Below are 17,686 nucleotides of genomic sequence, written 5' to 3'. Positions count from 1 at the left end.
AAATTGAGTTTTTTATGATACTTGAGTACCATGGAAAAATTTTATAAGTATGAAACTCGAGTACCATAAAAATTTTTCAAAATTTGTTAAAATATATTATTTCAAAGAATTCAAGTTTATGAAATTTGAGTTTCACGGCAAACTCAACTTAAATTCCAAAAAAAGTAATAAATTTTTGAAAGTAATAAATTTCTACTTATTTCTAAAACAGTAGCGGTAGTAAACTGCTAAATTTTTTGCCAAATAGTGATAGTGCGCCACTTTTGCTGAATAATCATATAAAAGTAGTCTAGTCCAACAAAATTTTGACTTCCCCACCTTTCATTCTCATCCACACTCTTCCCTTCCCCCCAGACGCCTCTCTCTCTCTCCCTCCCTCCCCAAAAAGCCACCTAAATTTCTTCATTTTGAGACAGAGTCAAGACGCACACACAAAGATTGATAGATAGTTGGGTAGATAGATAGAGATTAAAGAGAGAGAAAGAGTGTTGGAGAGAGATCTCTTCGTTCATGGGCCTAAACCTTAGGGAGTTTGCTATTACTTTTCTTCAGTTACTCGTTGTTCATCAATGGCCAATCCTCACAGCCTCTTAGCTCCTCTGATCCTTCACAGACTTCTACCCATTACTGGCTTTCATCTTCTCCTCATCTTTCTTCATTCCCTTTTATAGCTCTTGCTCTCTTTACCGGTTCTTCCGGTACCCGATCTCTCTTCTCTCTCCTTCTCTCTCTGTGCTTGGTTCCTGAGAAAACTACACTCAAGAGGAAAATAAATTAATAGCTTATTCCTGGATTTTCTCGAGCAAAACTCGAGCTTTTGTCTTGTTCTAGTATTTCATTGATACCAGTCAAATAAAAAATCTGCTAAAAGGGGTTTCTTATAACTGCCCATTATCCAAAACAGAGTGATTTCAGGTAAAATAACTTTTTGGTTTTTGAAAAAAAAAAATTTATTTGATTTCACTCTCTATCTTATTCAACATTTTCTTTGCTTTTTTTCTTGGCAGCCAAACAAGGACTTATTGAGAATGGCATCGGTGTTTCTGTACCATGTGGTGGGGGATCTGACGGTGGGGAAGCCAGAGATGGTGGAGTTTCTGGAGACCGAGACGGTGGAATCTGCCATATGTGCTATTGGAGAGTCTACTGAAGGTGGAATACCTGTGTGGAAGAGGAGATCATCACAGCATGTTGGTGTGTTTGAGAATGGGGAGATGAGGCAACAGAGGTTTGTGGGTATTCTTAATTCTCTTGACATTGTTGCATTCTTGGCAAGGAGTGAGTGTTTGGAGGATCAGGACAAAGCCATGAAGACCCCTGTTTCTGAGGTTGTTGTGCCTAGTAATACCTTGTTGAGGCAGGTTGATCCTGGGACAAGGTTAGTTATTCATTATCTTTTTTGACATTTTAGTATCATGGTTTTATTGTGAGCATACTTTGGCTAATCTTATGAAAACATTATCTCTTTTAGTTTGGTAAGATATGTAATCTTCCTTTCAAATATGGAAGTAACAGAGAGCATGACTTCAGATCTAATAGAATGGTGGAAAAGAATACGTGGGTGATCCTGACTAGTTTATTGAGGATTAATAGCTCACTCCAAAATTTTTGAACTAAGACTTGGTTGTTGTTTGTTATTTTTGTGTATTGGTAACTATTTGAACAGAATTTTAGATTTGATTGTCATAATGTTGCTATCTATTGGTAATGCTATAAGTTTAGAAGATCTTGTGCTGGAATGTAAAAGAATTATGATTAGTGCTGTTTAATTATTGTGTATGGCGTACTTTACTTCCAATTCGGCTAATTGGATCTGAAGATATTCGGATTACTTGTTTGATGGTTGTGTTGAATTTGGTAATATTTTTTGCGTCTTGTAAATTGTGATGTGTAGTTTTATGTGAAAAGTTCCCAATTGTTTCTAGAACCTATTTATGAATCATAGTTTTGTTACATTTGCTTACTTCATCTGTCCGTTCTTCATTGTTTTCTTATTGGTGGTCTTTATGATATTTATCATAAGTATTATAATAATTTTTACCCAAACAGTTCTCTTGGATGTGGTTTCATTCGTTATTAACATTGTTGTGCAAGTGCGTGCACATCTTCTTCGTGTGTGATCATACATGCTTAACATCATGGAAGTGTAACATGTTCATTTGGCTGGAAATTTATTCTTGCAGTGCATCCTTATCTCCAATTGTTAAGAGTTTGACCAATGACCTACCCCCTTCCCCTACCCACCATTTGCCATAGCCTAGGCCTTGTCCAACTGATGTTCTGTGGTCATATTAATAGTTTTATTTCATTTGTTGTTAGAACTTTAAGCAAAAGTAAATTAAAAAGATTATGTATCCCTAATTTTAATTTTAATTTTAACTCGGAATATGTCATTTCTAATTTTCAAATTTAAAGAAGGCTTTTGTATGATAGATGGCTTTTGGCTTAGGCACTTATTCTCTTTAGTGTCTGTTTGGCATCAACTTATTAGGTTTTCTGCTGAAAGTAGGCTAAAATATACTTGTACTTAAAAAAGTGAGGTTTTAAAAGCTCTGTGCATTAAACAAAATAAGCTAAAAGCTAAACAAAAAGGCTGCCGGTGTTTGGATGAGTTCATTTCATTGGCTTATTTTGTATAAAAAATGTGATCATGTTATGCTATTGTTTTTCTAGTCTTATACTCTTATACAAAAACAAAAAATAAGAAAAAAAATTTGTTATAGAGCACATTTGTTATTAAAAGCACAATAAAACAGATCAAATGAAGCTCATATGATTGGGCACTTGAAGTTTAGTTGTATCTTCTATAATTACGTATGTACATAATCTAAAGGGTCTTCTACATGTGTACATAGCCTAAAAATGTCTTAGTTTTGATTATTATTTTTATATATATTCTTTACTCTATTAGAGTGGATGGAACTGTTAAACTGTGGAATTGTAGGAGTTTAACTGGCTTGAGATAGTTTCTATAAAACGGCATGCTTCATGTTGTTTTGTATCTATGTTAGAGGAAATTATTGTGGAAGGAAATCTGTATGTTGAAGGCTAGTATTAGAACAAAGGCCTGTATCTATAAGTTATAAATATCTATAATTAATACTACCTTCTATTTTATAATCTGAGGGCCTGCTGTATTTCTTTGCTACATATAATATGGAAAAAAAGAGTATGCAAATTTCTATTTTTGGTTTGTGAGTGCTAGAGCTGCATCTGGAAAGCTCTTAATACGATATGTTGAGTTCTTGGCAAGAACCAGAAATCAATTTATTTCAATCAACCTGTTAATAAAGCTAAATCTGAAATTGATAAAAAGAAAATGTTTCTAGTGGTTATAAATAAATTTCTTGGTTTTTTTTAATATTTTCTTATATATATTTTATATTTTTTTAAAAAATCCTTTTACTTGTATTGGATTTGGCTAATTTACTAGAATCCTGTGATCTACAGTCTCTCTCTGTAGAATCTTGACAGTAACTATTTGAATAATATACAAGTGAATTAAATTTCAGATCTGATTTGTTTTGAGGGTTTGAAAGATCAAGTTACCATTTTAAAGGAACTAAAGAATTGCTCATTAAACTATGCTCTCATGATGAGATTTTTCTAGTTTAAGCTTGTCCTTGAATGTAAGTGTAATTATGTGGATTGCAGCAATGATGGAGACCTTATTTGTTGCTATACGGAGATACAATTTATTTAACTTCATATAACTGCAATTAGAGTGAGCAATCTATGTTGGATTAGCTTTGATGCATATTAGGCATTGTGTGCTTCAAATGACCTTTTGAAAAAATAGTAGACAGAAGAACATTGCAGTACCAAAAAACGAGAGAACAATAATGTGATAACCGATAATTAAATATAATTTTATGCCCTTTTATTTATTTTTTGGAGAAGTTGGAGATTTAAGTTGATTAGATGATACTTGATCCAGCCTGAAATATTTTATTTGTCCATGTAGCAGAAAACAAAACTGCAAATCTTGCAATATTTGTTTGAAACAGAGATGAACCCAGCCTCATAACGTTAGAGGCAATTACATGGATCTTAATTTGTGCTCCCCCCACCCCCCCTCTCCCCTCTCCAAAAGAAACTCTCCCCAATATATTAGAAAGGATTAGGAGAATTCCTTTGGCTGAAAAGCAAGCATAATTTTATGGTTTTATGTTGTTCTCTATATTTCGTACCTGTTTTACATATTTGAAGATGTGAAGTAATTATTAGTTGGTAAAAGAAGTTATATATAAAATTCTTGTGAATCCTGTGGATGTGGGCGTTGCTTTGAAAATGTAGAGGGATCAGTAGTTAAGCTTGAAGTTTGTGTATTGTCTTTCTTCATGTTTACTTCAAAGAATACTATGCAAGTATGCATTTGTATACATAATAGGAAGTTTGACCCTAATATAACATGCATTTAAGTACAATTAACTACCATCAAAATGCAAAAATTCCCAATGATAATCATAATATATTAACTTTTGATTTGGAAGACAATAACAAGTACCTTTATAAAAAAAATTAAAACTAATATTCAACCAATTATAGAGCAATGAATGAAAATAAAAATATCTGTAGATGGTGAAGGATTTATTTTGCGCTTGTTAAAAAGCATTCATCATGCAAGATTTTAATTTGGTCTACATTTGGCAATGTATTTAGCTTTGCAGATATGTCTTGAGGCTTGGCTACCTCGAATTAGTCACAAAACTTGTGGTTTTTCTCTATTGTTATTGGAGGTTCAATTTTCTTTTTCGTTGAGTCCAAGACTTTCGAATTCTCAGTTGAGGAGGGAGGTACTTATTTCATGTTATGCATTTTTGAGTGAAATCGGGACTCACTCCGATTAGTTTTCATGGGCAAATAGGGTGCAAAGCATTTGCTAGCTATTGTGGAGGATCTAATGTCTAATACAACTCCTGGTAACTTTGCACGAACCTTCAAGGATGGTGAGAAAGTTTTTATTTTGCAATTGGGTTCCAATGCACACGGCAGTTTTTTAATGATCTCGAAACTTATCCATGGCCGTCGGAAAGGCTTTCTTGTGGTGCCAGAAGGGAAATCGGGTAGTGGGTGGTGAGGTTTTGGATTTCATCTACGGAAAGCAATTGCTCTTGGGTTGCTTGCCATCAAACAACCATTTAGTTCTGTCTTGAAACCGATAGTGGAGAATTCCAAATCTTTTATGCTGGCAGTGGCGGAGGGTGATCGGAGAGAGGGTAGCGGTAGCAGAAAAGGAAAGCAATTAATGTCGAATTTTCAAATTTCAACCAAACCCAAAGTTCCCTTCAATGCAAAGCCCAAAATTAATCCCAAGCCCATCACAGTCTAGCGGCCCAAACCAACCACTTCCAAATGGCGAGACCCAGAACCCAGGAAACTTGCCTTCGGCTTTGACGAGCTCAATGCGTGATTCTAGAAGATGCGATGTGGTTGCACAACCTCAAGCTGATTCTTGAAGCTCGTTGAGGCTAGCCCAGTTGATGAAAGTCCCTGATGATGCCGATATTGACTTTATCGATGCCGATGAGCCTGATAATGAGATCCTCGGCTTTGATGAGACCGATACAGAGTTTCTCTGCTCTTATGAGCTCGACGAGTCAGCTAACACCTCCGATGGTGAAGAGAACTTGCAGCGAGACATTCGTTTGATCCTTCAAGAGCATTCCGGCAATGTTAGCAAGAAGTGGGGGAATTCAGAGGAGTGGGTGCTTGAACTCCGAGATGGGAAGAAGAGTGGCTGTTCCAATTTAGATTTCTCTGCCTCCAAGTGAAGTCACAAAGGTTTTGGAAGAGCAAACCCAATTGGCCTTGGTCCCATTGAAGTCTTCAGACGTTTTGGAGGTGTCATCAGCCCAATTTGATGGGAATGAAGTACTCGTGGAGGATTGGGTCTCGGACACCTGTTCAGAGTTTGTTGAGCTACCTAATGAAGGGGGTTTGTCGCCTCTAGTTGTGGAACCACTGGCTTTTTCTCTACTCTTGGCAATGGAAGGATAGGAAGTGGTGGGTGTGGAGAATCCAGTGAGGGAAGAAGCTTACTCTAAGTGGTTCCAAACCAGATTTAACGGGTTTGATAACTTCCTGGGAACGTCCCTAAAAGGTTTGGAAAATCAAGCAACCACCTTTTTATTGGTTGTTGAGGCTGAATTACACCGTAGGGCTGCTTTGGAAAAAAAAGCACTTGACTTGAAGAGTTCTGGAGTGAAAGGTTTGAGAGAGCTAAAGGGTCTATTCAGCTCGATTAATTATGGTTCTACTTCAACTAGGCGTAGTGGTATTAATAGGGAGCAGGCTCTTTTTGTTCCTAAATGAACTTGAAGATGCTTTCCTGGAATGTTAGAGGATTGAATGAGGTTGAGAAGAGGCTTCAGATTTGTAATTTGTTGCATGCATGGTGGCTTGATATTGTATGTTTGCAGGAGACTAAACTTGAATGGATTACTAGAGGAATTGTCAAAAGTATATGGAGTTGTCCATATGTAAACTGGTTGTACTTGGGTTTAGAAGATGCTTTTGGAGGTATTGTCTTGATGTGGGATCGAAGGGCAGGGAAAAGGTGGAGGAAGTAGTAGGGCGTTTTTCTGTTTCATGCAGATTTAAAAATGTAGGCGATCAATTTGAGTGGGCATTTACAGGTTTATATGGGCCAAATTTGAACAAAAGGCGTAGGAAAATGTTGGAGGAACTAACAGGGCTGATTAGTTGGTGGGATGTGCCATGGTGTCTAAGAGGTGACTTTAATATAATCTGCTTCCCATCAAAAAGATTTGGAGCTACAACTTGTGCTCGGGCCATGTATGGATTTTCTAATTTTATCTCTCTTCATGGGTTGATGGATATACCTATGGAAGGAGGCCTTTATACTTGATCCAATACTTCCTCCGCTTCTAGATTAGATTGGTTTCTTTTCTCTCTGCTCTTGGCGGATCACTTTACTCTATTTGCACAGAGAAGGCTGTTGAGGGTACTTTCAGACCACTACCCAATTCTGTTGGAGGGGGGGAGTCATCAGAAAGGTAGAACTCTTTTCGTTTTAAAAATGTGGTTGAGGGTGGAGAATTATGTTGATAAAGTGAAAGCTTGGTGGGCATCTTATTTGTTCCAAGGAAATCCCAGTTTTATACTTGCTAAGAAGTTGGATCTAAAAAAATGGAACGAAGCAGAGTTTGGCAATGTCACTTTTAAGAAGCAACAACTCTGGAACAAATTGAATGATTTGGATGTTCGAGAGGAGACTTAGCCTTTAATAGCTGAGGAAAAGTTAGAACAAGTTAATCTCCGTACTGAGATTGAAAAGCTCACTCTTTTAGAAGAGATTAGTTGGAGGCAGAAGTCGAGGGTGCTACACTTGAGGGAGGGGGATGCAAATACCAATTTTTTTTCATAGAATGGCTAATTCCAATAGAAGAAATAATGGAATTGAGAGCCTTATGGTTGATGGAATCTTGTCTTCCGATTAAGGTAAGATTGCTGATTGTATTACTCAATTCTTTATGAATTTATACTTTGAGCAGCAAGTTGTTCGACCATTTTCAGAAGTCTTGGTATTTCCAAGGATATCCGGTGATAATGCAGATTGGCTAGATAGACCCTTTGAGGAGGTAGAAATTTTTGATGTCATACAGAAATTTAATGGGGATAAATTGCCTGAACCGGATGGGTTTCCAAAGGCTTTCTTCCAAGCATGTTGGGGTATTCTCAAAACTGATCTTATGGCTGTATTTCATCATTGTTTTGCTATAGGTCAATTTGAGAAAAGTTTGAATGCAACGTTCATTACTCTCATCCCTAAAAAAAATTCATACAATTGAAGTCAAGGATTTTCGCCCCATTAGTCTTGTTGGGGAGGTTGGAAATATAGATGCTTTGTCTACCATACCTTGATATAGGGTGGGTAGTTTGCCTATGAAATACTTGGGAATGCCGTTGGGTACTTTTTACAAAACAGCATCTGTTTGGAATCCTATCTTGGAGAGGATGGAGAAGAAACTCTCAGGTTGGAAGCTTCTTTATTTATCAAAGGGGGGTAGACTTACTCTGTTGAAGAGTACTCTTTCTAGCCTTCCTATGTACTATCTATCCTTATTTGTCATCCTTGTAGTTGTGGCTGATAGGTTGGAGTGTATTCAGAGAAATTTTTTATGGGGATCTTTAGAGGAGTGTTTCAAATATCCTTTGGTGGCTTGGGAGAAGGTGTGTTTACCGTCAGAAATGGGTGGTTTGGGGATCTGGAAGTTAGTGCATTTTAATAAAGCCCTGTTAGGGAAATGGTTATGGAGGCTTGGACAAGAAGGCACTCATCTTTGGAGGAGGGTTATTGCAACTAAATATGGAGAGGGTCAAGGGGGGTGGACTACTAAAGCATGTAGAAGGGCCCACGAATGTGGTCTGTGGCATGATATTCATGATGGATGGGAGAGTTTCTCCAAACATGTGGCCCTAGTGGTGGGTGATGGCACTCGTATTTTTTTTTGGCATGATAAGTGGGTTGGAGACAGCACACTTAAAATGCTTTATCCTTAGTTGTATGTGTGTTCTAATGACAAGGACGCTTGCATTTCTGATGTATTATGCTACCAGGAGGGTGGAAGCGATAGAATTTGGAATTTTAGATTTTATAGGGATTTTCATGAAAGGAAATTAGAAGCTGCCTTCTCTTTCCTTGAGTTCATTCAATCTCGGATCCCTAGGGGTGTTGGGAGTGACTTCTCATTGGTGTCTCAATGGGAATGGCAAGTTTGATACTTGGTCCTATTACAATAACATTCGGGGTGCATCTGACTCCAATTTTCCCTGGAAGGATGTTTGGAAAGTTAAGATTCTTAAGAGGGTGGCATTTTTTGTGTGGACAGTGGTTCATGGGCAGATCCTTACATTGAATAATCTTATGCTTAGGGGGTGCATTTTGGTGAATCGGTGTTGTATGTGCCATCGTAATGAGGAAACCGTGGATCATCTCCTCCTCCATTGTTTGGTAACTCACTCACTGTGGGTATATATGTTTTAGATCTTTGGGATCCAATGGGTCATGCCAGGCTCTGTGGAAAGCTTGTTGTATTGTTAGAGCTATTGGTTGGGAAAATTTAATTTAGACATATGGAGTATGGTTCTTGGCTGTTTGATGTGGATTGTTTGGATGGGAAGAAACCGGCGCTCTTTTGAGGATATTGAGAAATCCTTGGTTCAATTACAAGCTCATGCCAGAAGACTTTGATTGGTCTAGGTGTTGGGGCTTCTCGGATTGTTCTACTATCTTGGAGTGTATTTCTTCTCTTAGCATTGCACTTTAAGTTTTTCCTTCTTATTTGATGTTGATTGTTTGTTTGTTGCATTTCCTTATGGTCACCATCATGAACACCTTGTATTTTCTTTCTTTAGTTGTATAGTTTATTTAATAATACTCATTACCTATAAAAATAAATAAATAAATAAATAAAATAAAACCATTGCTAAGGTCTTAGCCACCAGACTTCGCATGGTCATGGAAGATATAACTTCATTTGCACAGAATGCTTTTGTGAGGAACCGGCAGATTCTTGACTCTGTGCTTATTGCTAATGAATGCCTTGACAGTAGAGTGAAATTGGTTTGCCAGGGATACTTTGCAAATTAGATGTTGAGAAGGCTTTTGATCATGTCAACTAAGGATTTCTTATGCAGTTACTAGAATGGAGTGGGTTCTTTGCGAAATGTAGGCAGTGGATTTTCTTTTGTATATCTACAGTTCGCTTCTCTATTCTGATAAATGGCTCTCCTTGTGGGTTTTTTGAGAGCTCCAAGGGGTTGAGACAAGATGATCCATTGTCCCCTTTGTTGTTTGTCTTGGTTATGGAAGCCCTTGGAAGAATGTTGGATAAAGTTGTCCATGATGGTCACATGTTAGGCTTTGGTGTGGGTCGTTTAGAGGGAAGATCTCTGGTAGTGTCTCATCTTCATTTTGTGGACGACGCTTTAGTTTTTTGTGATGCTGATCTGGATCAGGTTTTGTTTCTCCGTATGATTCTCATTTGGTTTGAGGCGGTTTCTAGTCTAAAGTTAAACTTGGGCAAGTCAGAGTTGGTTCCTGTTGGTATGGTGCATAATTTTGACTTATTGTTGAATGTCCTTGGCTGTAAACAAGGTACTCTTCCAATGAAATATTTAGGCCTTCCTTTGGGAGCTAAATTCAAGGATAAGACAATATGGAATTCGATTCTGGATAAGATAGAATGGAGATTAGCAAGATGGAAATGTTTGTACTTATCCAAGGGAGGTAGAGTCACTTTAATTAAAAGCACTTTATCTAATTTACCTACTTATTTTCTATCTTTATCTCCTATTCATGCTTCTGTGGCTAACCGAATTGAGAAACTTTAGAGGAATTTCTTATGGGGTGGCATTGGTGATGAACCAAAATTCCATTTGGTTAAATGGGCTACTGTCTGCACTCCCATTGCTTCGAGTGGTTTGGGGATAAGGTAAGACTTTTTAATGAAGCTTTGCTTGGGAAGTGGCTATGGAGATTTGGGATGGAGAGGGCTGCCCTTTGGAGGCAAGTGATAGCGGTGAAATATGGTTGTGGATGGGGTAATTGGTGTACTCGCCACATTTTATATGATATTGGGGATGGGTCTAGGGTGAAATTTTGGCAAGACCATTGGTGTGGTGAAACATCTCTTGCAGTCAACTATCTTGAATTGTTTAGATTTTGCCGAGATCTGGAGGTTAGTGTGGCTGAGATTATGAAGTTTGATAATGGAATTCTGTTTTGGGATGTAAGTTTCTTTAGGGGTGTGCATGCTCGGGAACTAGAGGCACTTGCCAGTTTCATGGGTACCATATATGGTGCTTCGGTGAGAGGGTTTGGTGAGAATAAGATGTGCTGGAAATTTGATAGAAAGAAGGGCTTCACAGTTAAGGATTATTACAATCTCTTAGTGGGCTCTAATGACTATTGCTTTCCTTGGAAAAGCATTTGGAAACAGAAAATTCCCTCTCAAGTAGCTTTATTTGTTTGGACTGTTGCTTTAGGAAAATGCTTAATGATGGACAATTTACAGAAAAGGAAGGTTTGGATATTGGATTGGTGTTACATGTGCAAATGTAATGGTGAATCGGTTGATCATCTTTTTCTTCATTATCTGGTTGCAATGGATCTGTGGGGCTATGGTGTTTGGTTTGTTTGGAGTGAGCTGGGTTATGCCGCAATCTGTAGTGGGGCTTCTAGCATGTTGGCAAGGCAGATTTGGCCGTCATCAAAATGGGCATATATGGTTGATGGTTCCCCATTGCTTATTGTGGTGCCTTTGGGGGGAGAGAAATAGTTGGTGCTTTGAAGATAAGGAGAGATCCATATTTGAATTGAAGCTATTTTTCTTTAGAACTTTAATGGATTGGTTGGCCGCTTTGCGGAACCAATCATTTTTATCTTTTCTTGATTTCTTAGATACTTGTAAATTTTGTTCTTGATTGTTTGACCCCTTGTACACTCCCTGTGCACTAGGGTGTTCCCCTTTTTTGATATCAATAAACTTTTACTTATCAAAAAAAAAAAAAAAAAAATTCAAGCAATTATAGATATGAAATTAGCATATATGTAAGAGTATAAAGTAACTATCTCCGATGTTTAGCGCAGGGGGTACTTAAGCACGAAGGCCTCTTGGAGCCTAGGCACAAAGCACAGGCATGTCTGATGAAATGAAGCACGTATTTTTAAAAGTATAATATGATAAATTTGAAATTAACTATTAATTGATATATATAACAATCAAGTAATCAGCTCCTCAACAGCGTTAAAATTAAGATCTGACTGCTAAATATCACATTTGGTTTATTATTAGTATTATCTTTAAAAAGCTCCAAAAAGTGCGCTTTAAGCTTGTTGAAAAAACTACAAAAAAAAAGTGTGCCTAAGGCGTGTTCCTGCAAATGCACCTTGCTTTATGTGCAAAAAGCGCTGAGCTTCTTGTACTGTACCTAAAGTGCACTTTTAGCAACAGTTCCTTAATGTACTTTATTCCTTCCTTAATGTACTTTATTCCTAAATCCCTAAAGTAACATTAATCAATTTGCTATTTTGTCCTTCAAATGTAATACAACTTCAGATTCCTTTTTATGAGATTTTACCCCAGATAGTTTTAAAATAGCATTAAGTTTTTATTAAGAAAATTTTATTTCTACCTTAGCCATGTCCCAACTGTATACCAGCTGTGTCCCAACATATCTGATTTTAAAATTTAATATTTTTTAAATTCATGGACGCATATCGCTGCTGTATGGTATCTGTATCAGACCCAGATATATGAGCATTTCTGAAGTATCTGTGATTCCTAGACCTGGACTTTGAGGATCATGCTCTAGTAACTCTGTTCTTCACGCTTATAATCATGATTTTTTCCCCTCCAGTTTACATGTTCATTGGTGAGTTTGCCTGTCACAGAACTACCAATTTCAATGTAGTGGCTTTGTTTCTGGATGTTATTTACTTCTTTCAAATGTGGTTCAAGTCATGGTTAATTGAACAAAGAAATTCCTCTGGTTTAAATTTGAGATTGTTTTCATTTTTTTGTTAATGTAGTGGTACACCATTACTATCATTGGATGCTATATGGAGAATGTGTAGTAATCATACCAATGGTTTGATGTGACAGAACATTGGGAAAAAGGTTCTTTCGTGTTTGGCATCTACCAAACAATGGAGATTTTGTGGAAATCTAAAATGTACTGAAATTATTATTATGTTTTTACAAGTTATGCTTAATTTATTAATTGAAGCGACATCCCTAGTACACAGGCAGGGTACATAAGGTTTTTCTAAGGAATTACAATCTGTTGAAAGAATCAATGAAGTTTACAAAAGAATTGAAAGAAACATAACCAAAAGCCCATGCCCTCATGAACAGGGATCGTTGGAAAAGTGATTATTTACTAGTAGTTAGGAAGAATGTAGGTTCCCCCTTATTGTGATACCCAGATTATGCAGATTGGATTAAATAAGTGTGTGTTGTGCGGGTGTGTGCTGAGTGCCTGAGTCCCACATTGAGTGTTTACTAAGTTGAATGGAGGTTACATAAGTGACTATGAGGAGTCCCAATTGTAACTTAAGTAGTTCTTTTAGGGTATAGTGTAGATGTGACCAATGCTTCCTTGGGTCATTACAAATAGTATTAGAGCAAACCTTGTACTTCCATGTGGTTTGGGGGTATGCTACACGTGGAACTTGCTGAGAATGTCAAGAATTTAAGTGGGAGAGATTGTGTCTGCATTATGTGGATTAGATTGAATAAATGTGTGTTGTGCGGGCATATGCTGAGTGTCAATTGTAACTTAACTCTTCCTTTTGAGGTATAATGCAAATGTGGCAGCGCTTCCTTGAGTCATTACTTCTAATTTGTTATGTGAAAAAAATTTGGTGTGATATTCATCATGGGTATTTAACAAGCCTTTATTTTTAAATAACACCCGGAGCATATGCTTTTCTTTGATCTTGACATCTATGGGAACCTATTGCCTTTTAGTTGGATACTGACTAAATGAGAAACAAGGAAACACATTTTTTAAGTTTCTGTTTGTGATCCAGTTTTTCTTTAACATGTCAAATGATGCAACTTCTCTACCCGTATCTTGATTTTCCCCCCTTTTTATTTCTGATGCAAGATTGATTGATGCACTGGAGATGATGAAGCAAGGTGTGAAGCGTCTTCTTGTTGCGAAAAGTGTAGTATGGAAAGGCATGAGCAAGCGATTCTCTATTCTCTACAATGGTAAGTGGCTCAAGAATATTGATACTGCTACTGGTAGCTGTAATAACCTCAGCGCAAACACCAATCGGCCTTCCTCGTCTTCCACCCCCGTTCGTGATAAGTTTTGCTGTCTCTCAAGAGAAGATGTCATTCGTTTCCTTATTGGTTGCCTTGGTGCTCTCGCTCCTCTCCCTCTCTCCTCCATCTCCTCTCTTGGAGTCATTAACCCAAACTACTACTCTATTGAAGCCTCCCTGCCAGCCATTGAAGCAATTCAAAAACTTCCCAAAGACCCCAGTGCAGTTGCTGTTGTGGAGCGCATGCCAGATGGTCAGTATAAGATCATTGGGGATATTTCTGCCACAAAACTATGGAAATGTGATTACTTAGCAGCAGCATGGGCTTTAGCCAATCTTTCAGCTGGACAGTTTGTGATGGGAGTTGAAGATAATGTGACCTCAAGGTCATTGCCTGATTTTGATGTAAATTCAACAGTTGGTGGCGATAACAAGTTAGGTAACGGAGGCGGTGGGTCAGCAAGATTGAAGAAATTCAGTAGTAGGAGTATTGGGTTCTTTAGCAACAATACTAGCCCTGGTTTTGGTGTCAGTAGGAGCATATATAGGGGCAGAAGTGCACCCTTGACATGTAAGGTTACTAGTTCATTGGCTGCAGTCATGGCTCAGATGCTGTCTCACAGGGCTACTCATGTTTGGGTGATTGAGGATGAAAGTGATGATGTTTTAGTTGGGGTGTTGGGTTATGCCGACATTTTGGTTGCAGTGACCAAACTGCCTGCTGCACCTATTCCTTCCAATCGGTCATCTGAGGCATTTGGCAGTGAAATTCAAACTTGAAACTTGAATTCTTTAATTTATTATTATTATTATTATATTTATTATTATTATTATTATTTCATAGTAGTTGTATTCTCAGCAATAGTGTCCCTTTTGTAATTGTCCTCTCAGGATGTCTTTGAGACTTGGGCTTGCGAGACTGGTATGTTTGTCAAGATTTTGTATAATTTTGTTGGGAAAAATGAAAATGTTTGTTTATCCAAAAAGAAAAAAAGAAAAAAAATGTAATAATGAAATCATTCAGTTGTGTTCCTGTAATATATGTGCTTTAAATTTACTTTTGGGGTACACAAACAAGAGAATATTCAAATATATCTCAATCTTCATGAATGTTTCATCTTTTTGTACGAAACGACTTGATGTTCTCCCTGTGATATTATTGATGGAGAAGCTTCATGTCGTTTATCATCATCCTTTAACAGTTTTCACTCCAATTTGGTTGCTGATTCCACCCTTCTCAAAATAAGAGCTGATGTAGGGACAACCAGAACAATTGGACTAGACTGGAGTTAGCACCAAACGAAAGGTTATTTTTATCATTCATCAAAATATCAACTAATTCCAAAATGAATACAGTAGTTTACTTATAAAGGATTGTTAAACCTTAGTTCTAATTGGCGTAAGAAACTCTAATTGCATTATTACAAAAATAATATTACTTTCAAATGTTAAAATACTAATAGCCTAATCAACTACTAGGATCTAAAATATGAAAGTAAAATTGACTAAATACCTCAGTAACACCAACTTGAACCCAAACCTGGAATTAGATGGTGATTTCAATGTTGTGATTTGATCAGGGAGCTCGGCTAGTATGGCTACAATTCATCTCATTAACCAAACGTGATGTGCTAAAACATCAAGTGAGCATCAAGTAATGGACATGGAGGATGAAATATGCACTAGTACTGTTAGATGAGTAGGGTCATGAAGAAGAGCAGACGAGGGAGGAAAGGGAAGACAAGGAGTGGGGAAGAGAAAAAATAATAAAACATCAAATTGAAATTTAAATAGAATAAAAAAAATAGAGCTTTGTACATAACACCAACCAAGGCAAACTTGGGTGCTGACGTGGCTGGAATCGAACCCTACACGTGGGCCAACTGTGACGAAGGGGGGAAGAACGTTGGCTGAAGGAAGACCACTTTCAGTCCGTGCCAATGGCGTGACTATCTTAGGGAAGAGTGAAATATGCTCTTGGAATGGATACCCAGTACCAGCGTAAAAGGGAGATAGCGACCTTCTATGGTTAGAAGCTATGAAACACCCCTTATTGGTTGAACTTGTGCTGGACCACTGCTAAGGACGCGTGCATCACTCCTAACCTCCTTGTCTATGCCTTTGCCCCCCAGGTTGTAGTAGAGCCGCCCTTCATCTCACTAACCTGAAATTGGCATGTCTTCTCTCTCCTCTAGTCGTAGTATACTACAACAGCTGTATTAGGGTTTAAATGGGCAAATGGGGCTTGACACTTGTCCTAATGTACCTAACAACATTACTCATACTTTAAGAGGAACATGTTGCTAAACAATGAGGGTAAAAACCTAGAAAGATAAAGAGAAAGAGGTAGAAGTTTGGGTAGGAAAGTGAGGTAAAAAGAGAGGCTTTCTTTAGGAAGAAGATGACCATTGTGTAAAAACATAAACTTTCATATAATAGAAAGCTTTAAGGAGTGAAGGATATCCTGTCCTTCACTCAATCATGGTTTTGCATCCCTTCTCAAGGGTTTCCATGTATGTTACACATCTTCTTTACTTTCTTTGCTTTTGCCTTTACATTTACCTAGACATTAAAGTGTTAAAGTTTCCAATTTTATTGTTCATGAGCTTTTGCACTTAAATGTACTGTTAGATCCATAGCTTATTTTCCTTTACAAGCTTGATAGTCTAACTTGAACGTACAGTTTTGGCAACTCCATTAGGGAGAATCTCTAGTTGTTTTCCCTTTATTATATTCTGGTTATTCTCTCTTTGTTATATCTTTGGTTATCTTTCTTTTTGGTTGTTCAATGCCTCTGAGAAAGAAGAACGCAATGGTATAAATAGGTTCAAGTGAAGAGCAATAGGTCAAAGTAAGCATGGATAATGTTTCTATTCACACTGAGGGTACAAAGTCCTTTGAAGAGGTCAGACAACCCAGCAACTGAGATCTCGTGGTAGCTATAGAGGATCCTCAATGTTCTCAAGCCACTATGTGGGCAGAGTTTCAATCGTTGTGCCAGAGGACATCCACTCCTCATACCCCACAAGGAGGTCAACCACCTCAGGGAGGGAACAAGAGATCAAATGCGGTTCCACCTCTAAACTAAGAGCAGAGGGCACCACAACAGCCCAATGAGTCTCAAGCATCTCCATACTTTACTAGGGAGGATATTGCAGCCATTTTACTTTTGGCTCAAAAGGTGAAGAGTTCTGCTTACATTGATACAAGACCTCCTTATCTTAAAGAGATGGCTAGAAAGCCTAAGGTAGCTATGACCATAGGATGCATAAACCTAAGGTAGCTATGACATTTTTCATAGGTTGTGAGGATCCTATGTAAGAAGAAGTTGGGAGTGCGGCTAGCAGTAGTTCTGCACCCTACCTTGGTAGGATGAAGAAATGGCATTAAGGATCCAACAAGATGACAAAGTTCATTCCTTTCTTGAAGGGATAGGCCTCAGACCATTGGCTAGGAGGGAGGTAACATAGGCTTTGACCCAAGTGGTGGAAAGAAGCTAGGGAGTGGCTGCTTCTAAGGGAAGTTTATTGCAAGTAGCTTATCAAGAAACCAGGAAATCTATGACTTTCTCCTTAATGGACTTAGCCAATTGAGCAATTGATGGAGAAAAACCTTTATATGTCACCGCCTTCTTAGGAGTCTCTCAAATAAAATGGGCCTTGATGGATACCGGTGCTTCAACCAATATCTTGCCCCTCCTGGCATTGGATGCCTTGGGTATTCCACAAGAAAGAATCATCTAAGAGCCACTTCAAGTGGCAGGGATGGGGGCATTACAGTAATGCACTTTGGGGCATGTGTCCTTGGATTTGAGGGTAGGGCCTATCAAGGCACGTACTCTTATGCATGTAATGGATGGTGATATTTCATACTATGTCAGTTTGG

The 17,686-nt window shown here is 37.9% G+C and overlaps 1 protein-coding gene across 1 annotated transcript; it reads left to right on the top strand.

The window, feature by feature from the left end:
- Positions 1-301: 301 nt before the first annotated feature.
- Positions 302-14,858, top strand: LOC126691250 (CBS domain-containing protein CBSX6). Its single transcript, XM_050386311.1, has 3 exons — positions 302-915; positions 1,008-1,378; positions 13,639-14,858. Exons 2-3 carry the CDS (start codon positions 1,029-1,031, stop codon positions 14,579-14,581), a joined length of 1,293 nt encoding a protein of 430 aa, XP_050242268.1. The 5' UTR covers positions 302-915; positions 1,008-1,028; the 3' UTR covers positions 14,582-14,858.
- The last annotated feature ends 2,828 nt before the right edge of the window (positions 14,859-17,686 follow it).

This window comes from Quercus robur, chromosome 1 (assembly GCF_932294415.1).
Source record: "Quercus robur chromosome 1, dhQueRobu3.1, whole genome shotgun sequence".
Taxonomy (NCBI): Eukaryota; Viridiplantae; Streptophyta; class Magnoliopsida; order Fagales; family Fagaceae; genus Quercus; species Quercus robur.
Note: the sequence above shows the minus strand (reverse complement) of the source record. Positions and strands in the feature narration are given on the sequence as shown.

Coding starts and splice junctions, on each gene's coding strand:
- LOC126691250 (XM_050386311.1), top strand. CDS start 1,029: ATGGCATCGGTGTTTCTGTACCATGTGGTGGGGGATCTGACGGTGGGG. Junction 1,379..13,638: donor CAGGTTGATCCTGGGACAAG/GTTAGTTATTCA, acceptor TTCTGATGCAAG/ATTGATTGATGCACTGGAGA.